The sequence below is a fragment of the Ranitomeya imitator genome, chromosome 1, assembly GCF_032444005.1.
Source record: "Ranitomeya imitator isolate aRanImi1 chromosome 1, aRanImi1.pri, whole genome shotgun sequence".
Taxonomy (NCBI): Eukaryota; Metazoa; Chordata; class Amphibia; order Anura; family Dendrobatidae; genus Ranitomeya; species Ranitomeya imitator.
In genome coordinates, this window is record NC_091282.1 from 657,102,415 (window position 1) to 657,128,961 (window position 26,547).

At 45.0% G+C, this 26,547-nt stretch overlaps 1 protein-coding gene across 2 annotated transcripts in view; it reads right to left on the minus strand.

The window, feature by feature from the left end:
* The window catches only part of LOC138639649 (NACHT, LRR and PYD domains-containing protein 3-like), a 515,752-nt gene that overhangs the window by 253,365 nt on the left and 235,840 nt on the right, over positions 1–26,547 (minus strand). For both annotated transcript variants that reach the window (XM_069728773.1, XM_069728772.1), the window contains 3 exons: positions 10,485–10,655; positions 5,232–5,402; positions 144–196 (listed from right to left, as the gene is read on the minus strand). In XM_069728773.1, coding sequence (XP_069584874.1) covers positions 144–196; positions 5,232–5,402; positions 10,485–10,655 — 395 coding nt within the window. The remainder of the gene's footprint in view (positions 1–143; positions 197–5,231; positions 5,403–10,484; positions 10,656–26,547) is intronic.

The window sequence follows — 26,547 nt, forward strand, 5'->3', positions numbered from 1 at the left end:
AGCAACATGTGCATGAAAGTTCAGAAATCTCATTCACTTTGCTGGGACTGTAAAATGCTAGGCTTTTGAAAACATTGGTAAGATTATATTTGCCAAATACAGTAATAATATTGTTTTAATTAAAAAAGAGGAAAAATTCTTACCATCTCTGGGAGTTATAATACTCTTTCGTGAATCCAAAAAGATAGTAAAATCCCTGCAAGATGAATTGAAGAGAAGAAGAAAAAAAAGGCATTACATTTAAGAATGGAGATAAATACAACATTTACTCCTCACATTTTGAGTTAACCCCTTAACCCCGGGCCTGTTTTCACCTTCCTGACCAGGCCAATTTTTTCAATTCTGACCACTGTCACTTTGAGGTAATAACTCTAGAACTCTTCAATGGATCCCACTAATTAGGAGTTATTTTTCTGGTGACATATTGTACTTCATGATAGTGGTAACATTTCCTTGATATGAATTACGTTTATTTGTTAAAAAAAAAATAAAAAAATTGGAAATTTTGCAATTTTCAAACTTTTAATTTCTATTCCCTTAAAGGGACACTGTCACCTGAATTTGGAGGGAACAATCTTCAGCCATGGAGGCGGGGTTTTTGGGTTTTTGATTCACCCTATCCTTACCCGCTGGCTGCATGCTGGCTGCAATATTGGATTGAAGTTCATTCTCTGTCCTTCATAGTACACGCCTGGGCAAGGCAAGATTGCCTTGTGCAGGCATGTACTAATTTGTTGTGCAATATCTCTTGAGTACGCAGATACCCCATATGTTAGAGAAAACTCCTGTTTGGGTGCACGGCAGAGCTCTGAAGGGAAGGAGCCCATTTGACTTTTTGAATGCAAAATGTGCTAGAATAATTAGCGGACGCCATGTCACATTTAGAAATTCCCCACAAGTGGCTCGATTTTGGAAACTAGACCCCTGAAGGAATGTATATATTGCATTCGCACAAGGGTAACAGGAGAAAATGGACCCGAAAATGTGTTGTGCAATTTCTCCTTAGTACACTGATACCACATATGAGGTCTAAAACTGCTTCTGAGGCACAGGGAAAAGCTTGGATGGAAAGCTGTGCCATATTGAAGTTCAGATTTAGCTGGACTAGTTTGAGGGTGCCATGTCTCACTGGTACGGAATCCGGGTAATGTGTCAAATGAATCACTGAACCCCTAGATGAATTCACTGACAGGTACAGCTATAAAATGGGGTCACTTATGGTTTTTTTTGCTGGTATGCAACCTCAGGGGCAAATATAGAGAGAGCATCCAAAATAGCATGGCAGCAAAGGCAGTTCCTACTATGACAGTTACTTTATTTTCTCGTTGGGATCTCCTTATGAAATAATTCTCCATTTCTCTGACTATGCTTGAAGCCAGAATGTTTTTAAGAGTAGGAGGATTTTCAGGTAATGTTATTTTTCAAAACCGGATCATTACGCAATACATACCAATTATCTTGAAAACATTTTTTGTGTCTTTCTATGTTGGTAATTGAAGGTAGTGATAAAATTAGACTTAAAATTATTATAATTTATCATTCCTTTTGACCGTTTTTCTTAGCAGAGAGTCTTGATCCATGTTTTTGCAATTATTGTAAGTGCGTACAACAAGTTTTTTTTTGGATACTTCTGTTCCATGAACTTATTTTTTATAATTGCTGCTTGATCTATAAAGTCTGTTTCAGAAGTACAATTTTTTTTTGTATTGTTTTGAACTGATTTTGGGGAATGTTTTGTAACCATTTGGAGTAGTGCTGGCTCTTATAATGAATATAGTTATTAGCATCTACATTAAAAAAAAAATCTTAATACAAACTTGTTGGTCAGAAATAAAAACAAATAAATCTAAAAAGATTGCATATAAGCAAACCAATTCTGACAATTGTTATAGGTTTTGTCCTGATGAAGAGGTCTTGTATAGGACTTTGAAACACATTGACTTTAAATCCAGACCAATAAAGCCTCTGCAGAATATATCGATTATCTGACTACATTCATCAGACATGTTACCTGGATTCTGTACCTGTCTGTTCTTTTGGTTCTGTGTCTTGCAGCGGCTGATATGTTCTGAACATGTTGCATGGGTGCCATCCTACCAGATATGCAGACTCATTTTCTGCATTATTGTGGTGTTTATCAGTTAAAACCCTATTGCGCTCTATTTGTTCTCCTAGTTTGTTCCACATGTCTCAATGGCAGAGCCCCTGAGGTGGCAGACCAGCAGAATCCCCTGCAGCGCCCCAGAGATCTGGTCGTTGCAGTATGACACTCTGCCACTAAGGGGAGTGATGGTACGTCTGATGGCACTGAAGGAATTCTACTGACCAGGTATCACCAGCACACATTACACTTCACACTCCGGCCACTAGGGGGAGAAAAAGGCTTTATTTATTGGGCCACTCCTCACACTGGTAAAACTAGGGGTTGGATAGGAAGTTAGTCAGAAGCTGACTGGGTTGGATTCAGGCAACATCCCGTGGCAGGGGGTGTTGCAGGGAGAAGACACAGGGGGGTCCCTGTCAGGCGTGGGAACCTGGCAGTTGCCTAGCGAACAGAGCAGAACGTTACGGAACCGTGCCTGCACACCCCGCGGCGGTATCCTAAGAGAGTGACATGAAGGGAAGGATATTGTGGAACAGTGAGAAACCAGATCAAGCACAAAGGAGAGCCAGTAGGAGTCATGCCGTGAGACCGAGGCAACATCCTACTGAGGCGAGTAGCCGGTGGCCGGAACACCGCGGGAGTAACTGACTCTAGGCCTTACTTCGAACTCCGCAGGACAGTTAATTATAGGTTGGCTGTCTACCTTAAATTTCCTACGAAGACATAGAGGGCAACGCGTGGAGAGGGGCGTCTCTAGGGTCCCGGAAGAGCTCCGAGCCTTCCCGTCATACGGGTGCGTCCTAGCTATAACATACTGAGGGACGAGAAACTAGTAACATCTGGAACAAGCGAGAGAGAATTAGAAAGAACGAACGAGAACAGCAGTTGTGAGGACTATTCCGAATGCTCAGCAGGGTAGCACTACAACACACAGGCGCTAGTGGTAGGCACTGATTTCCACCTGCAAAGGGAACTCTGGATGTGCCCATCGGACCGGCCGGTCTCAGAAAGCCCTGTTAAGCGTGCTCTGGATTGAGGATCCTGAAGTCTTCAGTAAAGAGGTAAAGAGACTGCAACCTTGTGTCCTCGTTATTGACTGCACCTCACACCATCACCATCCACTTTACTGGGAAGCCCTGGGGACATACTTCACATACTTCACCTGTGGGAAGGTATACCATCCAGCTGCCATTCCATCACCCCAGCGGACCCCACAGCAGCGTCGGTCACCCTGACCGAACACCACAGGTGGCGTCACGAATCCCTGACAGACTGTACCACCTTTATTGGACGCCCCTTAGCACGGTCGCGGACCGGGTCTAGCCACCGTGACAGCATCAGAACCGAACCAGAGAGGCCCGGTACCGAGAACTCGTGGCCCTGTGTCTGGGGGCGCTCCAACCCCCCACAAGTGACCCCATTTTAAAACTGTACCTGTCAATGAATTCATCTAGGGATGCAGTGATCATATTTACACCATAGGTGTATCACAGAATTTTATACTATTGGACTGTGAAGAAAAAATAATTACATTTTTACCACCAATATTAACTGTTGGCCCAGATTTTTCATTTCATACTTGGAAAAGGATAAAAATGGCAACAGAATTTGTCCCACAATTTCTGCTGAATGTAGAAATACCCCATATGTGGCTGTACAGTACTGCTTAGCCACAGGGCAAGGCTCGGGAGGGACAGAGCGCTATTTGCCTCCTGGAGCACAGATATTATATTTTATAGTTTGTGGACTCTATATACAGAGCACCTAAGAGCCAGAAGAGCAGAATTTCCCCTTAATTGACCCCAATTTGCAAATGATATCCCTTTGGGAATATATCTACAGATGTATTGACAATTTTGACACTATGGGTGTTTTCCAGAAACAGGCAGCAGTGGATCTTGCTGAGTGAAAATTGCAAACTGCCATTGTAGTGACCAGTAAGCTGTAGTGATCAGTACGTTGTAGTGACCAGTATGTTACAGCTCATACTTTTGGAAACACGCACCCGTAAATTAGATGGGATGTCAGCGCTACAGAAATGCAAAAATGTGGTTTAGACACACTGGGGCTCAGAAGGGAGGGGGCATTTGAATTTTGGAATGCAGAATTTACTGAATTTCTTTTGGGGGGCGAGGAGCCATTTCCCTTTTCCAGAGCATTTATGTTACCAGTAACTGGGAAGCCCCCTACATTTCCTTTGAAAAGTGTCAGACCTGACTGTGGACTTTTTTTTTTGTGGATTGAGATGAATCTTTTAAAGGGAACATTTTACATAATATTTAGGATCACATTTATCCAACATTCTAAGCCGAGCACTTACATCGGCGTTTCCATCTAAATCTCCGAGTGATGTGACAGATAAAGCCCCTGAGGGATCCATTCACAACAGTTACGCAGCAGAGTTATTCTGGCCTCTGTACAGTGGTGTCCTTCTTTGCAGAAGTGCACAAAACTGTGGCGGACTGCGCTTTTATGCACGCCTAAAAAGACAGACACTGCCCGATCACAGGTCCTATGGCGACCCCAGTGGCTCCATCATTATAGGGAATGTTCCGCTGGGGGTTCTATCTGAATTCCGTATATCAGAGATTTACACAGAAACCCCGGGAAATAAGTGCTCAGCGTAGAGCGTAGGTTAAATGTGAGCCATGTTACTAACCAATTAGCGGTAACAATACACAGTGTCAAACAAGTAATTGACACTTGTGTCCTCACACGGGGATTAGATCAAGAGGTCCAGTGCATGAATACAAGTGAAAACATATATAGAGAAAAATGCACATAGGTGAACAGGAAGTGAATAAAAGCATATTTTATTGACAAAGATTGTATTAAAAGATACACTTATTTTAATCCAAAAGAAAAGGTAGTTTGACAATGAGGAATACCAAAAGAGTGGAACCACAGGTCAGAGGAAAAGAGGAAGGAGTAGGTTCAGTTTGCCAGTTTATAGTTACATGAGTACATATATGTACTGGTAAGTGTTAAATTAATGTGAAACAAAAAAAAATAAGACCAGAAATAGACATGTACCAAAAAGTTATAGTGAAATCTGATGGCAAAAGGAACATGAAGATGGTAAGTAAATTACCTCAGACCTGGGGAGGAAGTAAGAGACTATACTCACTGTAATTCCTGAATCCTGCATTCTGGACTGGACAGAGCCTCCATCAAAACATTGAAATGAGAACCAACCAGATGATTATAAGACAGATCAAGTATCTTCAGCGACTGCGTATTCTTTATCACAGATGCCAACTGGTTGCAGGATATTGCTGATAGATCAAAGCCAAGCAATCTGTAAAAATAAAAGATGAGATTTGACTGAAATGTCCACAAAGCACTAATATAAAATATGGAGATTGTGAATATGGAGAGAAAATGTTCTCAGGATATTGGTAATATTCATTTGCAACCTCTTGTGTGTGGTGGATGTCAGGAATGACAACCGCTTTTAGATATGCTCACTGGCATCAAATCCGTGTTTTAGAAATACAGACTACCTGAATTAAGACCTCACTTTATGGCATGTTGTAAACATGCACTGGATGTATGATCCTGTGTAACCAATTATATCAACTGCTAAGAACTCTTCTTTCTTTGCCATCTACTATAGCACTCATGTATCATTTATTAACCTCTTCCCAAAACTTGTAACATTTCAATGCCCCAAATCAAGTAATTTAAGTTACTCCCTTGGGACAACTCAGATCCACCCCCCAAAAAGCACAGGAACTACGACCTAAACCTCTTTTGTGGTTTGGTTTGTGGGACTATCCTGGCAAAATTGTGACTTTAATCCTATCAGCTGAGTGGGACCGAACTTTTCATAGACCCATGGGCTCTTCCGCCACCACAAGGGTTCATATTTCTGTGCTGTAAAATACCTTCTCACACTCATTGACTACTTGTTACCTGACACTGATATCTCGGATTTACCATCAACGCTGACTTATTCCATGACAACACTCCCACCTGTTAGATACATTGAATTGATCTTAAGAGTCCTTCACAGATCATACATCACTCCCAACGAAGCAGTACAAGATGGGTATTTTTGGAATAGACTCATGTTTTAAATGTTGTTTTCTCAAGCTGATGTCACACACTGCCTATGGACTTTTGAAGTGATTGAAAGGCTCTGGTTAATAATTAAATACTAGAGTTCTAAGTCATTCATTAAGACTAGTGTTTCCTACACCAATCTTTATGACGCATCGGATTCAATAAGTGCACGTCACTTAAAAAATTCAACAAATCTTATCTGTGGTGTGCGCCTCCCCAGAAATGTTACTCCTGTCATGAACTTTTGATAAATATGATGGGCTGACATAACCTCCCACCTCCTGGACGAGGCTCCTCTTCAGATCCACCGCTTTTAGCATAGCTACCCAAAACTGGTGTGAAATTGGCAGAACTCGCATGTTGCAACTTTTCAAAGTGTTTTGGGGCTATTTGGATGGGTAGACTCTAGTAAGTCCAAAAGGACCCTAGAAAAGATCTAAACATGATCTAAGCCAGAGCAAAAATAACCCAATTCTTCAAACTTGGATATCTCACCATCCACCTCTGCATAAAGGTATTTTTTCCCTCGGGAGCCACCAGCTTTCGACTGTAAGGCATGCATGGAGCAGGAGCAATCTGTAAGCATGTCTCAGCACTTTGATAGCTCACTTTCCACAGATTTGCTGCAGAGCTGGCTGTCAATCAAAGTGCCAAGGCGTGCTTACAGACTGTAGCCAATCACAGTATAGTAAGCTATAACTGTAAACGCTACAGGCAAGCCTCCAGCACTGAAAAATGGAAGATCTCGGGAAAAAATAAGTTAATTTTCTGCCTGTAGCACCATTTTTAGAAAGGAAGACTATTTACCTGCAGATTAACTACTTATGCAAGGTGACAGGTTCCCTTCCATGTAAAAGAAAACAAAACAACTAATTGCTCTCAAATTATTGTGACACAGTGTTTTAACAGTGGTAAGCCATGAAGCATAAGTATGTATAAGAGCAATAAATAAGAGCAAAAATTTGCCATTTTTGACCCGGTGACAGGTCCCCTATAAATGAGTGTAAAACCCAATATACAAAAAGAAAAAAAGTAAAGTCAGCTTACCTGACCCAGTGTAGGCTTAATGTTTGCAGTCCAGCGTCTCACACGGAAAAGGGTGAGACAACCGCAGCAAAATCCAGACTGAGAGGAGGAATCCAGCAAGTTGGTATTGGTGTATAAAATGTTACTTTTATTTAGTATAAGTACAATAAACCAATATATGGCATCCAGCTTAAACACTTTAGCACAACAGTTCAGTGATCAACGCGTTTCGACATTCAGCCTTAGTCATGATCTAACTGAAACACAGTTTTTTCATAGGTTATTTTACTTATACTAAATAAAGGTTACATTTTATACACCAACCAATGCCAACTTGCTTGATTCCTCCTCTCAGTCTGGATAAAACTCAATATAGGGACTCTAAACAATTACTAGAATGGGGGTCGTGTGTCCCTATTTTCCCCCACAAACCTGATACTAGGCCAAAAGGTATTTTTATCTTATTTTATATTTTTATTTCTTTTATTTTGGATGTATTGAGAACTATAGCAGGAATTCAGCATGAAGAAAGTGGTGGTGCTGCAAATCACAACTAGAACTGACTGAACTGTTCTTTTAACAAAGTGGGACTCCTCATCATCAGTTTGTACAGTAATTTCAAGGACTTACAGATAGTACAGTACATCAGAGACACTGAAAACCACTTGATATGTAACTATTTTACCTCTAGCTCAGTGATATCCATAGAATAAGTGTTTAGGAGCTTTTATATGTATCTATGATAGCTTTTTAGGGCTATAAATGGCACTCATCTGTCATCAATATAGCTAATATCACTTGTATCACACGTCTTCTATTCCCTGTTAAGTCAGCAGTTTGTCTCATAGACATAAAATCTGCTTCTTTACCCTGTGAGCACCTCTTGTTCCCTCACATCTCCGCCTTGTACACACCTATTGTACAGTACTCGCACATCTTTGCCCTGAATGTGCTGCACCGCTTGTCTCTGCCTTGTACACACCTCTTGTACTCTGGCATCTATGCCCTGCACACGCCTCTTGTCTCTGCCCTGTACACACGTCTTGTACCCCGGCATCTATGCCCTGCACACGCCTCTTGTCTCTGCCTTATACACACCTCTTGAACCCCGGCATCTATGCCCTGCACACGCCTCTTGTCTCTGCCCTGTATGCACCTCTTGTACCTTGGCATCTATGCCCTGCACACGCCTCTTGTCTCTGCCCTGTACACACGTCTTGTACCCCGGCATCTATGCCCTGCACATGCCTCTTGTCTCTGCTCTGTACACACCTCTTGTACCCCGGCATCTATGCCCTGCACACGCCTCTAGTCTCCGCCCTGTATGCACCTCTTGTACCCCAGCATCTATGCCCTGCACATGTCTCTTGTCTCTGCCCTGTACACACCTCTTGAACCCTGTCATCTATGCCCTGCATACGCCTCTTGTCTCTGCCCTGTACACAGCTCTTGTACCCCGGCATCTATGCCCTGCTCATGCCCCTTGTCTCTGCCCTGTACACACCTCTTGTACCCCAGCATCTATGCCCTGCACACGCCTCTTGTCTCTGCCCTGTTCACACCTCTTGTACCCTGGCATCTATGCCCTGCACACGCCTCTTGTCTCCGCCCTGTATGCACCTCTTGTACCCCGGCATCTATACCCTGCATACGCCTTTTGTCTCCGCCCTGTATGCACCTCTTGTACCCCGGCATCTATGCTCTGCACACGCCTCTTGTCTCTGCCCTGTACACACCTCTTATACCCTGGCATCTATGCCATGAAAACACCTCTTGTCTCTGCCCTGCACACACCTCTTGTACCCTGGCATCTATGCCCTGCACACGCCTCTTGTCTCTGCCCTGTACACACCTCTTGTACCCCGACATCTACGCCCTGCACACACCTCTTGTCTGTGCCCTGTAGATACCTCTTGTACCCTGGCATCTATGCCCTGCACACACCTCTTGTCTCTGCCCTGTACACACCTCTTGTACTCTGGCATCTATGCCCTGCACACACCTCTTGTCTCTGCCCTGTACACACCTCTTGTACCCCGGCATCTATGCCCTGCACACACCTCTTGTCTCTGCCCTGTACACACCTCTTGTACCCTGGCATCTATGCCCTGCACACGCCTCTTGTCTCTGCCCTGTATGCACCTCTTGTACCCCGGCATCTACACCCTGCACACACCTCTTGTCTCCGCCCTGCATGCACCTTTTGTACCCTTTTGGCAAACAGGATCATGGGGTGCATTAAAAGAGGTCTGGATACACATGATGAGAGCATTATACTGCCTCTGTACAAATCCTTAGTTAGACCGCACATGGAGTACTGTGTCCAGTTTTGGGCACCGGTGCTCAGGAAGGATATAATGGAACTAGAGAGAGTACAAAGGAGGGCAACAAAATTAATAAAGGGGATTGGAGAACTACAATACCTAGATAGATTAGCGAAATTAGGATTATTTAGTCTAGAAAAAAGACGACTGAGGGGCGATCTAATAACCATGTATAAGTATATAAGGGGACAATACAAATATCTCGCTGAGGATTTGCTTACACCAAGGAAGGTGACGGGCACAAGGGGGCATTCTTTGCGTCTGGAGGAGAAAAGGTTTTTCCACCAACATAGAAGAGGATTCTTTACTGTTAGGGCAGTGAGAATCTGGAATTGCTTGCCTGAGGAGGTGGTGATGGCGAACTCAGTCGAGGGGTTCAAGAGAGGCCTGGATGTCTTCCTGGAGCAGAACAATATTGTATCATACAATTATTAGGTTCTGTAGAAGGATGTAAATCTGGGGATTTATTATGATGGAATATAGGCTGAACTGGATGGACAAATGTCTTTTTTCGGCCTTACTAACTATGTTACTATGTTACTATGTTACTATGTTACCCTGACATCTATGCCCTGCACACGCCTCTTGTTTCTGCCCTTTATGCACCTCTTGTACCCCAGCATATATGCCCTGCACACGCCTCGTCTCCTACCTGTACACACTTCTTGTACCCCAGCATCTATGCCCTGCACATGCCTCTTGTCTCCTACCTGTATGAACCTCTTGTACCCCAGCATCTATGACCTGCACACGCCTCTTGTCTCCGCCCTGTATGCACCTCTTGTACCCCAGCATCTATGCCATGCACACATCTCTTGTCTCTGCTCTGTACACACCTCTTGTACCCTGGCATCTATGCCCTGCACACGCCTCTTGTATCTGCCCTGTATGCACCTCTTGTACTCGCTCATCTTTGCCATGTAAGCGCCTCTCGTCTCTGTCCTGTACACGTCTCTTAAACTCACCGTAATTCTTCTATCTTGCAGTCTGGACTGGACATAGCTTTCTCCAAGGCAGCGAAGTAATAACCAGACAGACTGTTACCAGACAGATCAATTTTTTTCAAGGATTGGCATTTCTTTATTCCAGATGCCAACTCGATGCAGGAAATGTCTGGTAGATGATTGTTAGCCAGTCTGTAAGAAAGAAGCAGATGAGATGTTGGTGACGTGTCCACAGAGCATTAGTATAAAATCTGTAGCTTGTGAATGTGGAGAAAAAATTCTCCTGGCTGTAAGTAAAATACATATATGTCAGCATTATAAAGACCACACCTTTCCAGAAGTACACTGAAATTCCTTTGGCGTCTAGCCTGATGAAGATAGCAATTCAGTTTCAAAATGCACGGACTGAAAACCTTAGTAATAAACTTGAATACATTTTTCTATTCTCTGGACAATTCATTTTTTTGCATTTTTTTTCTGTATCATTGGACCTCCTTTGGCCTTCAGTTCCATAACAATTTGATGTGGCATGAATTACACTAAATTTTGAAATGGTTTTGCAGGAATATTGATACATGTGAACAGTAGGGTTGAGCGACTTTTACTTTTTTAGGGTCGAGTCGGGTTTCGCGAAACCCGACTATATCAAAAGTCGAGTCGAGTGAAATCGTCCGATTATCTCGAAAAGTCGGGGATCGACCGAAACACGAAACCCAATGCAAGTCTATGGGGAAGCATAGTCGGCAGTGAGTGGAGGCCAGGAAAACACCTACAGTGCCCATTTTAATGGCAAAATCATCCATTCTTGTTACTGAAGCTTGTCAATCTTAATTTACCTCATAATAATAGTTAGGCATTAGAAATTTGGGGGTCATTTGGCTAAAGTTGTGGCGGGTATGGCTGGTTCAAGTATTTAGTGGGCCCAGGAAACGTGGACCACGTCACGACAGTGAAGCAGGGAGAGGTAAGTATTTCAACTTTGCAAGTGCTGTGATCCTGAGCAAGCAGGGGGGGGCCCACTCGTTCGCATTGGCACTGGCACAGGGCCCCTCAAAGTATGGCGGTCTGTTTGCACGGCGGGGGCGCCTCCCACCGGCAGTGACACTTTTGAGTACTATGAGAGGCCTTGTGCCAGTGACGTCGCCAACGAGTGTTTCCCCCCCCCCCACCTGATGAAGGAACCTGCACTTTCATCTGCACCTTCCTCTTTGTCCCCATGTAAGGTAGTATAGTATGCGGGAAGGGGAACCTGACTTTCAGCAGGGTCACATTCTGGCTGTGTAGCGTGCAAGGGGAATGTAGTGGTCTGGGTCAATGTACCAGCAGACTCATCTAGCACTGGCTGGGCAATGGGCAGGATGAGGAGGAAACACAGATATAGGCCCAAATAATAAAGTGGGCTAAGTGCATTTCAAAATTGGTAACAGGACTAACCAGGCGGCATTGCTTTGTTCAGTGGAGGACAACTGTAATGAGAGGCTGACACAGTGAGTAGGCCCAAATCAGTAAGTAGGCTAAATGCAGTTCAAAATTGGTAACGGTAGTAAACAGGCGGCACTACTTTGTTCAGTGGAGAACAGCAAGGAGCGGCAGACACCATTAGTAGGGCCAATAAAACTAGTGAGCCAAATGCAGTGTTATATTAAAAACTATTTAACGAGGGCCTGAAGATTGAAGCTCAGGAAAGGCATCCTGGAGAACACCTTGGAGTGGCAGACACCGTTAGTAGGCCCCAACTAAACTAGTTGGCCAAATGCAGTGTTTGATTAAAAACTATTTAACGAGGGCCTGAAGATTGAAGCTCAGGAAAGGCATCCTGGAGAACACCTTGGAGTGGCAGACACCGTTAGTAGGCCCCAACTAAACTAGTTGGCCAAATGCAGTGTTTGATTAAAAACTATTTAACGAGAGCTTGAAGATTGAAGCTCAGGAAAGGCAACCTGGAGAACACCTTGCAGCGGCAGACATTGTTAGTAGAACCCAACCAAACTTGTAGCCCCAATGCAGTTGTTAGATTAAAAACTATTTAACGAGAGCCTGAAGATTGAAGCTCAGGAAAGGCAACCTGGAGAACACCTTGGAGCGGCAGACACCGTTTGTAGAACCCAACCAAACTTGTGGCCCCAATGCAGTTGTTAGATTAAAAACTATTTAACGAGAGCCTGAAGATTGAAGCTCAGGAAAGGCAACCTGGAGAACACCTTTGAGCGGCAGACACCGTTAGTAGAACCCAACCAAACTTGTAGCCCCAATGCAGTTGTTAGATTAAAAACTATTTAACAAGAGCCTGAAGATTGAAGCTTAGGAAAGGCAACCTGGAGAACACATTGGACCGGCAGACACCGTTAATAGAACCCAACCAAACTTGTAGGCCCAATACAGTTGTTAGATTAAAATTGGCTGAAAACCTGACAATTGCAGCTCAGCTTTTTTAAGAGGAGGACAGCTGTATTGAGTGGCGCAGACAGACACTGGTAGTAGGCCTTGCACCACAAAGTTGGCTCAATGCAGTTTAAAAAAGGTTACAGGGGTACACAAGCAGCATTGGTGTGGTCAGCGGAGGACAATTGGAAGGAGGGACCGCAGACAGACTAACTAGGCCTAAAATAAAAAAGTTGGCTCTATGCAGGTTTAAATAGGTTCTAGGGGTACACAGGCAGCATTGGTGTAGTCAGCGGAGGAGTATTGGAAGGAGGGACCGCAGACAGAGTAACTAGGCCTAAAATAAGAAACGTTGCCTCAATGCAGTTTAAAAAAGGTTACAGGGGTACACGGGCAGCATTGGTGTGGTCAGCGGAGGACAATTGGAAGGAGGGACCGCAGACAGACTAACTAGGCCTAAAATAAGAAAAGTAGGCTCTATGCAGCTTTAAATAGGTTCCAGGGGTACACAGGCAGCATTGATGTTGTCAGCGGAGGAGTATTGGAAGGAGGGACCGCAGACAGACTAACTAGGCCTAAAATAAGAAAAGTAGGCTCTATGCAGGTTTAAATAGATTCCAGGGGTACACAGGCAGCATTGGTGTGGTCAGCGGAGGAGTATTGGAAAGAGGGACCGTAGACAGACTAACTAGGCCTAAAATAAAAAAGTAGGCTCTATGCAGGTTTAAATAGGTTCCAGGGGTACACAGGCAGCATTGGTGTGGTCAGCGGAGGAGTATTGGAAAGAGGGACCGTAGACAGACTAACTAGGCCTAAAATAAAAAAGTTGGCTCTATGCAGGTTTAAATAGGTTCCAGGGGTACACAGGCAGCATTGGTGTAGTCAGCGGAGGAGTATTGGAAGGAGGGACCGCAGACAGACTAACTAGGCCTAAAATAAGAAAAGTAGGCTCTATGCAGCTTTAAATAGGTTCCAGGGGTACACAGGTAGCATTGGTGTTGTCAGCGGAGGAGTATTGGAAGGAGGGACCGCAGACAGACTAACTAGGCCTAAAATAAGAAAAGTAGGCTCTATGCAGGTTTAAATAGGTTCCAGGGGTACACAGGCAGCATTGGTGTGGTCAGCGGAGGACAATTGGAAGGAATGTCTGACACAGTTAGTACTCCAAAATAATAAATAGATGTTAATGTCTCGCAAAAAAACAAAATAAATAAATAAAGAGGTGGCATACTTAGGTACAGGGGTGGGCTCCTTTGCTGACTTTCAGACATTGGTATTTGGCGCAGTATTTACTGGTGTAAATGTAGGACAGGACCCCTGAATATTTTAACTTGCATCATACATGTCAACAAATTGGTATTGTCAGTGCCATTGAAGGATTTAACCGCATAGACTAAACAGTGGTGGAGCAGTGAGAGATAATTTTGCAAGTGGTAGAGCACTGTTTGAGCTGGGGGGAGGACACTCTCTCGTGGCCGGCGGTACTGGCCCAGGGCCCCTCATGTTACAACGGTGTGTCTGACATTGGGTGCGCACCACCACCGCCAGAGACACTTCATTGTACTATGAGGTACCCTGTGCCAGTACCGTAGCCCAAAAGTGGGCACACCCACCTCTTCAGACAAACGGCACTGTCACGGGTGCTTGCACCAAGTGGTGACCACGGCCCCGTGGGGGGAGGCAGCACATTTAGGGAGGTGTAAACATGTCGTATGCTGGACATACAGCAGCTGCAAATTGAGAAGTTGGACCAGTCAGTAAGACCAGTCCAAAAGCAAGACCTTTTTACAGGAAAGCTAGGTGTCAGCTGGGAAAGATGGGGCAAATTAATTAGAAATCCATGAGTGGTTCTTTTTAATGAAGGTTAAATCATCAACATTTTGGGTAGCCAGATGAGTCCTTTCTTCAGTCAGTATTGAACCAGCTGCACTGAATACTCTTTCTGATAGCACACTAGCTGCTGGGCAAGCAAGCTCCTGCAATGCATATTCGGCCAATTCAGGCCAGGTGTCTATTTTGGATGCCCAGTAATCAAATGGAAATGACGGGTGAGGGAGAACATCGATAAGGGAGAAAAAATAGTTAGTAATCATACTGGACAAATGTTGTCTCCTGTCACTTTGAATTGATGCTGCAGTACCTGTCCTGTCTGCAGTCATTGCGAAATCACTCCACAACCTGGTCAGAAAACCCCTCTGTCCAACGCCACTTCTGATTTGTGCACCTCTAACACCTCTGCCCTGTTGCCCCCTGCAGCTCGTGTGAGAACCATCACCGCCGCTGTGTGCTGGGAATGCCTGAATCAAACGGTCTACAAGAGTTGCTTGTTTGGTTACCAATATTTGTTCAAGGTTCTCATGTGGCATGATATTTTGCAATTTCCCTTTATAGCTTGGATCCAGGAGGCAGGCCAACCAGTAATCGTCATCGGTTATCATTTTTATAATGTGGGGGTCCCTTTTTAGGATACGCAAGGCATAATCCGCCATGTGGGCCAATGTTCCAGTTGTCAATTCACTGCTTGTGCTGGGTTGAGGAGCACTTTCTGGCAAATCAACGTCACTTGTCTCCCTCAAAAACCCTGAACCTGGCCTTGCAATGCCACCAGTTTCTATTGCCCCCTGAGAAGCTTCCTCATCCAAAAACTATTCATCCCCATCATCCTCCTCGTCCTCCTCCTCTTCGCCCGCCACCTCGTTCAGTAGACTTCCCTGACCAGACAATGGCTTACTGTCATCAAGGCTTCCCTCGTCCTCGGCTGCAGATGCCTGCTCCTATATGTGCGTCAAACTTTGCATCAGCAGACGCATTAGGGGGATGCTCATGCTTATTATGGCGTCGTCTGCACTAACCAGGCGTGTGCATTCCTCAAAACACTGAAGGACTTAACACAGGTCTTGTAGCTTCGACCACTGCACACCTGACAACTCCATGTCTGCCATCCAACTGCCTGCCCGTGTATGTGTATCCTCCCACAAATACATAACAGCACGCCTCTGTTCGCACAGCCTCTGAAGCATGTGCAGTGTGGAGTTCCACCTTGTTGCAACGTCGATGATTAGGCGATGCTGGGGAAGCTTCAAAGATCGCTGATGGTTCTGCATACGGATGAGTGTACGGGCGAACGGCGGATGTGCGAGCAAAGTCTTCACACCTTCAGGAGCAGGTCGGGTAACCCCGGATAACTTTTCAGGAAGCACTGCACCACCAGGTTCAAGGTGTGAGCCAGGCAAGGAATGTGTTTCTGTTGTGAAAGGGCTGTGGCAGCCATAAAATTCCTTCCATTATCACTGACTACCTTGCCTGCCTCAAGATGTACAGTGCCCAGCCATGACTGAGTTTCTTGCTGCAAGAACTCAGACAGAACTTCCGCGGTGTGTCTGTTGTCGCCCAAACATTTCATTGCCAACACAGCCTGCTGACACTTGCCACTAGCTCTTCCATAATGGGACACCTCGTGTGCAACAGTGGCAGCTGCGGATGGAGTGGTCATGCGACTGTGGTCTGTGGACGGGCTCTTGCTTCTGCTGGAGGACGAGGAGGAGGAGGAGGGGGGGCGAACGCCTACAGCCAACTGTTTCCTAGACCGTGGGCTAGGCAGAACTGTCCCAATATTGCTGTCCCCTGTGAAACCTGCATCCACCACATTAACCCAGTGTGCCGTGATGGACACGTAACGTCCCTGGCCATGCCTACTGGTCCATGCATCTGTTGTCAGGTGCACCTTTGTACTCACAGATTGCCTGAGTGCATGGACGATGCGGTCTTTTACATGCTGGTGGAGGGCTGGGATGGTTTTTCTCGAAAAGAAGTGTCGACTGGGTAGCTCATAGCGTGGTACAGCGTAGTCCATCAGGGCTTTGAAAGCTTCGCTTTCTACTAACCGGTAGGGCATCATCTCTAACGAGATTAGTCTGTGTACGCGGATGAGAGGATGAGTACTTCCTTTTCCTAACGAGAGTCTCTTGTAGGGTGAGCTGGACTGGAGAGCTGCATATGGTGGAACTAGCAGGGGTGCCGGTGGACATGGCAGACTGAGAGATGGTTGGTGATGGTATTCTTGCTGTTGGCCTACATACAGTGTTTCCTACCACGAACCTGGTGATTTCCTGACTGCTTTGGCCTTGCAACGAAACCTCCACATTTGCTGCAGGTGGTGTGGTAAACGGTGGGCTTACAGTGAGGGAAGGAATGTAGCGTTGCTGACTAGCTTCATTGGGAGAGGGTGCAACAACGTTACTGGACGTTTGGTAGTTAGTCCAGGCTTGCAAGTGCATGGTAATTAAATGTCTACGCATGCAACTTGTATTTAGATTTTTCACATTCTGACCTCTGCTGAAGGTCCTTGAGCATTTCTTACAGATGACTTTGCACTGATCATTTGGATCTTGGTTAAAAAATTGCCAGACTGCACTGTTCCTACTATCGGATACCTTTTCAGGCATTGCACACTGAGCTACTTTAACCAGATGGCCACGCTGTCCTACAACTGTTTTTGGTTTTGACACACGTTTTTGGCCAGATACGGGCCTGCCAGATGGAAGCTGTTGCGATATTGATGCCTGCTGCGGCTCCTCCTCCTCCGCTTCAGAGCTACTGCCGGCGGCACCTGTTCCCCCAATGGCTGCCAATCGGGGTCAACAACTGGGTCATCTATCACCTTCTCTTCTATGTCCTGTGCACCTTCCTCTGTGTCAAGCCGGTGCTATAGCATTCGGGATGGGGCACCATAGTCTCATCAGGGTCAGATTCTGGCTCAGTACACTGCGAGGGCAATGTTGTGATCTGAGTCAAAGGAACTGCATAATAATCTGGCTGTGGCTGTGCATCTGTGCACTCCATGTCCGATTCATCTTGTAATGGGCATGGCCTGTTAACAATTTCCCTTTCTAACCCAGGCACGGTATGTGGAAAAGAGCTCCATGGAGTAACCTGTTGTGTCGCCTGACGCATCCTTCTCTGTTGTTCTGGGTGAAGGACACAAGGAAGCGACTTGTTCCTGACCGGTAGCATCCACTGACGATGCGCTGCTTTTAAATTTTGCACTTTCCGAAGAGGAGGCGAAAGAGCTAGAGGCAGAGTCAGCAAGGAAATCCAAAACTTGTTCCTGCTGCTCCGGTTTTAAAAGCGGTTTTCCTACTGCCAGAAAAGGGAGCGTTCGAGGCCTTGTGTAGCCAGACGATGACGCTGGCTCAACAACTCGAGACTTAGGTGCTATATTGCTTTTCCCACGACCACCTGATGCTCCACCACCACTACCATTATTACCAGCTGGCAATGACCGACCACGGCCACGACCTCTTCCACCAGACTTCCTCATTCTTGGAAAAATGTAACCAAACTAACAAACGTTATATGGTACTGTAAAACCAGTTAGAAGGTGTACGTAAACTTGTTTTGAGTTTAAATCTCCCTTTATAGGTGTGTGAGACAGCCGGAAAAAATCAGGCCCACTGTATTACACTACAGTTTGAGTGGCAGAAAGTGGATGACAGATATATGTAAAAATACAAGGGCTGTAGTAGAATTTCAATCTCCCTACAATGATCAAAGGACAAGTATGGCAGCAATAAAAAGGACTGCTGCACACAAGAGTTTGGACAAAGAAACAAGAGAACTGTGCAGAAAAGAAGGAGCAACAGGATTTTTGCTTTGAAAAAAGCAGTTGGTTTGCACAGCGGTGTACACACAGCAATGCAGCTATCAGGGAGCCTTAGAATGCAGCCTAATAAGCTACAGAGCTGATGCACCCAAAAAAAACCTCCACTGTCCCTGCAAAAAAAAGGTGGTGTTGGACAGTGGAAATCGCTACAGCACAAGCGGTTTGGGGTTAATATTCCCTTCCTAACAATATCCCTGCTTCAGACGAAGCTACAGCAACCTCTCCCTATGCTCAGATCGGCAGAAGTAAGATGGCGGTTGGCGTGCACGCCCCTTTATAGCCCCTGTGACGCCACAGAAAGCAAGCCAATCACTGTAATGCCCTTCTCTAAGGCTACTTTCACACTAGCGTTAACTGCAATCCGTCACAATGCGTCGTTTTGCAGAAAAAACGCATCCTGCAAAAGTGTTTGCAGGATGCGTTTTTTCTCCATTGACTAACATTACGCGACGCATTGCGACGGATTGCCACACATCGCAACCGTCGCGCGATGGTTGCGCTGTGTTGTGGCGGACCGTCGGCCGCAAAAAACGTTCCATGTAACGTTTTTTGCAGCCGACGGATTGTCTTTTCCGACCGCACATGCGCGGCCGGAACTCCGCCCCCACCTCCCCGCACCTCACAATGGGGCAGCGGATGTGCTGAAAAGCAGCATCCGCTGCACCCGTTGTGCGGCGGAGACAACGCTAGCGTCGGGACTGAGACCTATGTCATCACGCTGCCCACACTCTGCGTCCACCTTCATTGGCTGAGAAATGGCGCTTAACACGTCATTTTAAACGTGACTTTGGCGCGAAGATCGCCGACCGCGTGGCTGATCCCACACTAGGATCGGCTCGGGTTTCACGAAACCCGACTTTGCCGAAAGTCGGCGACTTATGAAATTGACCAATCCGTTTAGCTCAACCCTAGTGAACAGTAAATTAGATGAAGATACTGACATGCTCTAAACAGCCCATTCTACCTTGACTTCCAGATATTCTCTGTAAGATTGCAATCCAGGGACTGTGATGGCCAGGAAAGCAAGAATAACTCACTGTCATGTCCCTAAAACTTATCCATAACGTTTGTGCTATGGTGTATTGTTCTTTTGCCTTATGTTAATCAGCTACTATGAAGCTGTTGTGAAATGATGAATTTGGTTTCTGCACTATGCTCCAAACATTCATTCACAAATATAAAAAAAACACATGGTCTGGGGGAAAATGTGTGTAAATGGGTTAGTAACTGGCTTAGTGATAGAAAGCAGAGGGTGGTTATAAATGGTATAGTCTCTAACTGGGTCGCTGTGACCAGTGGGGTACCGCAGGGGTCAGTATTGGGACCTGTTCTCTTCAACATATTCATTAATGATCTGGTAAAAGGTTTACACAGTAAAATATCGATATTTGCAGATGATACAAAACTATGTAAAGCAGTTAATACAAGAGAAGATAGTATTCTGCTACAGATGGATCTGGATAAGTTGGAAACTTGGGCTGAAAGGTGGCAGATGCGGTTTAACAATGATAAATGTAAGGTTATACACATGGGAAGAAGGAATCAATATCACCATTACACACTGAATGGGAAACCACTGGGTAAATCTGACAGGGAGAAGGACTTGGGGATCCTAGTTAATGATAAACTTACCTGGAGCAGCCAGTGCCAGGCAGCAGCTGCCAAGGCAAACAGGATCATGGGGTGCATTAAAAGAGGTCTGGATACACATGATGAGAGCATTATACTGCCTCTGTACAAATCCCTAGTTAGACCGCACATGGAGTACTGTGTCCAGTTTTGGGCACCGGTGCTCAGGAAGGATATAATGGAACTAGAGAGAGTACAAAGGAGGGCAACAAAATTAATAAACGGGATGGGAGAACTACAATACCCAGATAGATTAGCGAAATTAGGATTATTTAGTCTAGAAAAAAGACGACTGAGGGGCGATCTAATAACCATGTATAAGTATATAAGGGGACAATACAAATATCTCGCTGAGGATCTGTTTATAGCAAGGAAGGTGACGGGCACAAGGGGGCATTCTTTGCGTCTGGAGGAGAGAAGGTTTTTCCACCAACATAGAAGAGGATTCTTTACTGTTAGGGCAGTGAGAATCTGGAATTGCTTGCCTGAGGAGGTGGTGATGGCGAACTCAGTCGAGGGGTTCAAGAGAGGCCTGGATGTCTTCCTGGAGCAGAACAATATTGTATCATACAATTATTAGGTTCTGTAGAAGGACGTAGATCTGGGGATTTATTATGATGGAATATAGGCTGAACTGGATGGACAAATGTCTTTTTTCGGCCTTACTAACTATGTTACTATGTTACTATGTTACTATGTTACATGGCATGCCCCCCAAAAAAAAGAACATTCATCCCACCATTCCTCCTCCTCCATCAACCTAGACTGTACATACCTAGCAGGAAGGGTTCATCGATTCATACTGCTCACACAAAATGATGATCCTCCCATCAATCTGGTGCAAAAGAAATCTTGATTCATCTGCCAAACCAATGCTTTTCAATTGCTCAGTGATACTGGCTCTGGCCCTTTTGCCTACTGGAGACGCCTTTCTGTTTCTCTTAGACAAAAATGACGCTTGAACTATATGTGTGCTGGATAGCTTAATGGTGCAACAGACAGATGAGTCTGGGATTTGATGTTGTGGAGACACGGGGGTCTGTGGGTGCCCTGGTCCGCTAGCCGAAACTACATTGACCTCGGATCATCCCACCAAACGCTCGCTCTCCTTTTACCGTGGTCATAACGCTATGACAATACAGGTTGAGGGTAAAATAGTGTGGCATTCCTTTATTGAACCACAAAACAGGCAGTTAGAACAGTCCCAACAAAAACACCTGTAGCATGCACAGAGGGAGAGGTAATGACAAGCTTAGGAAGACGACAGTCCATTGAAGTATAAGGCCAGTTGACCGGAGGGTCACAATCTGGCTTCTCCGAACATCTCCATGGAGCCAAGTGACCGGCTGGTCCCATTCCTGGCTCCCACAATTGTATCCATGGGGCTCAAGCAACCGCTGTGTCCAAATCCTGACTACCCCAAATGTATCCATGGATTTCCGATGGTCAATAGAGCCAATCTGTATTCTTCCAGCCGTGGCCAAGGTCCCTAAGCTGGCTTCCTGTAGAACAACAAATCTGTGTCCCTCATGATGAAGTCATGATATCTTGGCTGCTGTCCTGTAGAGATTCTCTGCTTTTCTGGATCTCTTGGCTGTCTGCATATCTGGAGGTACAGTTGAAACCAGAAGTTTACATACACTATGTAAAAACACACATATGCATTTTTTTTTTATCAAACAGTGCAGTTCAGTGCCGACAGTGTCGTCGGTCCCTATACCCAGATCACTGTGATCGATCAGTCAATCTAAGGCCGGGTTCATGTTTGTGTTCGGGGGCTTTGCGGAGGGCTGCGTACGTCTTCTGTTAAACTCTGCCTACTTCCGCATACTTCTGCATGCGTCCTGCATAATTATATTTAACATTGGGTACGCAGGACAAGCGGATGTATGCAGATGTATGCGGATGTGTCATTTTGACGCGCCCGCTGTCTGCACAAAACACAACTTGTTGCATTCCCATGCGGTCGCGGGCGCTTCAAAACAACGCATCCGCATACATCCACATGTTCTGCATACCCAATGTTAAAGACAAAGCTCCCAACTGTCCCTCATTCTGCGGGAAAGTCCCGGTTTTGAGCTTTGCCCCGCACGGGATGCTCTGCTTCCCGCAGACAGCAGGAGAAGCAGCCGATACGTTCCCTTGTGCTAAGCCATGCCCCTTACCCTTCCATATGCAGTGCAGTACCAGCCGGTCATCCCTGTCAGCCGGTCATCCCTGGACCCGCAGAGCCTTACATCACATATTGGTTGCTCTGTGCGCACAGGACCTGTGATGAGGTCACAGGAGGGGAGGAGTCAGGGGTCACATAATCGGGACCTCCGTGGACTGCTGGACTCGGCTGTGGCACTGGTTGCCAACTTGCCATGGTGCTGCTGGATGAGGTAATTAAGCTGCCTTGTGTGGGGTCAGCAGGTGTTTACAGTGTGGATGTAGCAGACAGTGTGTACGAGGTCAGGTGTATGGGGCGGAGCCATGTGTGTATGAGATGTATGGAGCGGAGCCGTGTGTGTATGATGTGTATGGAGCGGAGCTGAATGTACGAGGTGTACGGAGCGGAGCCGTGTGTGTATGAGGTGTATGGAGCGGAGCTGAATGTGTACGAGGTGTATGGAGCGGAGCAGTGTGTGTATGAGGTGTACAGAGCAGAGCCGCGTGTGTACGAGGTGTATGGAGCGGAGCGCGTGTGTACGGAGCAGAGCCATGTGTGCAAAGTGTACGGAGCACAGCCGCGTGTGTAGGAGTAGATGTGTGGCCATTATACGGTACGAAGTATCGTGTGCGGCCATTATACAGTATGGAGCATCATGTGCGGTCATTATACAGTATGGAGCATTATGTGCAGCCAATATACAGTATGGAGCATCATGTGCGGCCATTATACAGTATGGAGCATCATGTGTGGCCATTATACAGCATGGAGCATCATGTGCCGTCATTATACAGTATGGAACATCATGTGCAGTCATTATACAGTATGGAGCATCATGTGTGGCGATTATACAGTATGGAGCATCATGTGCGGTCATTATACAGTATGGAGCATCATGTGTGACCATTATACAGTATGGAGGATCATGTGTGGCCATTATACAGTATGGAGCATCATGTGTGGCCATTGTACAGTATGGAGCATCATGTGTGGTCATTATACAGAATGGAGCATCATGTGGGGCCATTGTACAGTATGGAGCATCATGTGTGGTCATTATACAGTATGGAGAATCATGTGGGGCCATTATACAGTATGGAGCATTGTGGGGCCATTATACAGTATTGAGCATCATGTGTGGCCATTATACAGTTTGGAGCAATGTGTGGCCATATTTTTTTGTTTATAATTATTCTTTATGAAACAGTGTGATCAGAAGTGCTAAATGGGTGTGGTTGGGACGTGGATATGGGTGTGACTAGTTATGAATGGGTGTGGTCAGAGGTGTGGCCTAAAATTTGCCGCGGCGCGCAAACTTTGTCCCTCTTTCCCATCTTCAAAAGTTGGGAGGTATGGTTAAAGATAGGTAAGCAGGACGCATGCAGAAGTATGCGGAAGTAGTCGGGGCATAACGGAGGACGTACGCAGCCCTCTGCAAAGCCCCCGAACGCAAATGTGAGCTTAGCCTAACTGATCACAGCATGATCGCACAGGAGATGCTGAGATATCATATTCTCACCCATCCCTTGTAGATTGTGAGCCTTCGCGGGCAGGGTCCTCATTCCTCCTGTACCAGTTATGACTTGTATTGTTTAAGATTATTGTACTTGTTTTCATTATGTATACCCCTCCTCACATGTAAAGCGCCATGGAATAAATGGCGCTATAACAATAAATAATAATATTAATAATAATAATATCATCACTTCCTGCCTAATCAGTGCAGCAGCTCAGCTCTGCCAGTAGCTGAGCGTCTGCACTAACAGCCAGGAGCCGTGTCAGTGCCACCCCTGGCTGTTAATCCCCTAAATGCTGCAATCAAGCATGATCACCGCATTCAGGAGGGAGGCAGAGGGATGGGAGCTCCCTCTGCCTTCAGATCAGCGTCATTGCAGGGGCCCGATCGTTGACATCTTGACCTGGGGTCAACAGAATATAGGCTGAACTGGATGGACAAATGTCTTTTTGTCGGCCTTGCTAGCTATGTTACTATGTTACTATGACGACCCCCGGGTCACCAAGCTACAGAAAGCTTCTATGACCATGATCACATCATGGTGTCAGAAGCTTTCACTATAGGTATAATGCAGTGCAATGCTAGTGCATTGCAATGCATTATACCTGCAATCAAAGTAAAAAAAAGTGAAAGTCCCATAAAGGGACTAGGTGAAAAAAAAAGGAATTTAAAAACAAAATATGTAAAAAAAAATATAAACTAATAATAATTCACTAATACACATTTTTATGTAAAAAAAAAATAAACAAAAAAAGTACATATGTTTGGTATCGCCGTGTCCGGAACAATCCGATCTATAAAACTGTTTTGCTCGTTAACCCCTTTCGGAGAATGCCGTAAAAAACCCCACAAAATAAAGTAGCAAACAATGCTTTATCATCATACCGCTTGATAAAAGTGTAATAAAACGCAATTAAAAAGAAGAATGTAAATAAAATTAGTATCACTTAAAATACGATCTTGTCCCGCAAAATACAAGCCACCATACAGCTCCATCAGCGGAAAAATGAAAAAGTTATAGCTCTCAAAATAAAGACATGCAAAAATAATTATTTTTTCTAACACCAAAACATAAAAAAACTATATACATATCGCATCGGTGTAATCATACTGATCGGAAGAATAAAGCTGCCTTATCAATTTTACCACATGCACAACGGAGAAATAAAAAAACAAAAAAAAACTATTCCTGAATTGCAAGTTTTTGTTCATTCTGCCTCCACAAAAATTAGAATAGAAAGCGATCAAAAAATGTCATGTGACCGAAAATAGTACCAATAAATAAGCCAACTAGTCCTGCAAAAAATAAGCCCTCCCATGTCTCTGTGGGCTGAAATATGGAAAAATTATAGCTCTCAAAATATGGTGCTGCAAAAACTTCTCCTTGCAAAAAAAGCATATTCATTTTAGTGTGTGACAGCATCCAAAACATAAAAAAATGGATATAAATCTAGTATTACTGTAATCGCACCAACCCGAAGAATAAAGTCGCCTAATCACTCATACTGCACGAGGAATGTCGTAAAAAATAAATAAAAACAATTCTTCACCTGAAGTGGATTTGTTCATTCTGCCTCCCAAAGATCACGGTAAGGCTCGGAGAATATTTATCCTGCACTCTGCACTGAGCACTTACACCGGAGTTTCTGTGTAAATCTCTGAAATCTGTTATTCAGACAGAAATGCCGGTGGAAGGTTCCCTTTAATGAGGTAAATGGAGGCACTGTGAACGACAAAGGACCTGTGATCCGGCGGTGTCCGTCTTTTTTTAGTCATGCATAAAAACGCAGTCCACCATAGTTTTTTGTACCTCTGAAAGGAATGACAACACTAAATAGAGGCCAGACAAAGTCCAGAGTAACCCTGCTGCCTCATTATAGTAAATGGATCCCTTGGAGGTTTCATCGGTCACGTCACTCGGAGATTTAGATGGAAACCCCAAAGTAAGTGCTCAGCGTAGATTGCCAGATAAATGTTATCCAAATGTTATGAAAAAGTATCAAAATAAAAGCTTCAGCTCAATCAACAAAAAACCAAGCCCTCACTCAGATCTGTCATCTGTTAATGGAAATATAAAGGGCTTCCATGTTACTGGTAGCACAAAGGCTCTGGAAAAGCAAAATGCTTAATTGCCCCCAAAATGAAATTCAGCAAATTCTGCGCTCCCAAATACAAATGCCCCCTCACTACTGAGCCCAAGTGTACCTAAACCACCATTATTGTTCACATTTGGCAGGGGTGTAATTTCAAAAATAGGATCACTTGAGGGGGGATGCTGCTCTCCAGCCCTTAGAGGCTCTGTATATGCAGTCCGCAAACTATTTTCCTGTAGGCCTGCAGGAGGCAAATAGCGCTCCATCCCTACTAAGACTATTCATATGGCTAAGCAGCACTGCTCAGCCACATATGGGTATTTGTATATTCAGCAGAAATTGTGGGACAAATTCTGGTACCAATTTTACCCACTTCTTGTGTGAAAATTTAAAATCTGGGGCTAAAACGAAATTGATTTAATTATTTTTTCTTCACTGCCCAATGGTATAAAATTCTGTGACCCAACAATGGTGTCAAAATGATCACTGCACACCTTGATTAATTCATCAAGAGGTGTATCTTGTAAAATGTTGTCACTTATGAGGAGTCCTGCTGTTCTGGCACCTCAGGGGCTTTCCCAGTTTGTCATGGAACTCTCCAACCACATTAGTAAAATCTGCACTATAATATGGCACAACTTCCCTTTTGA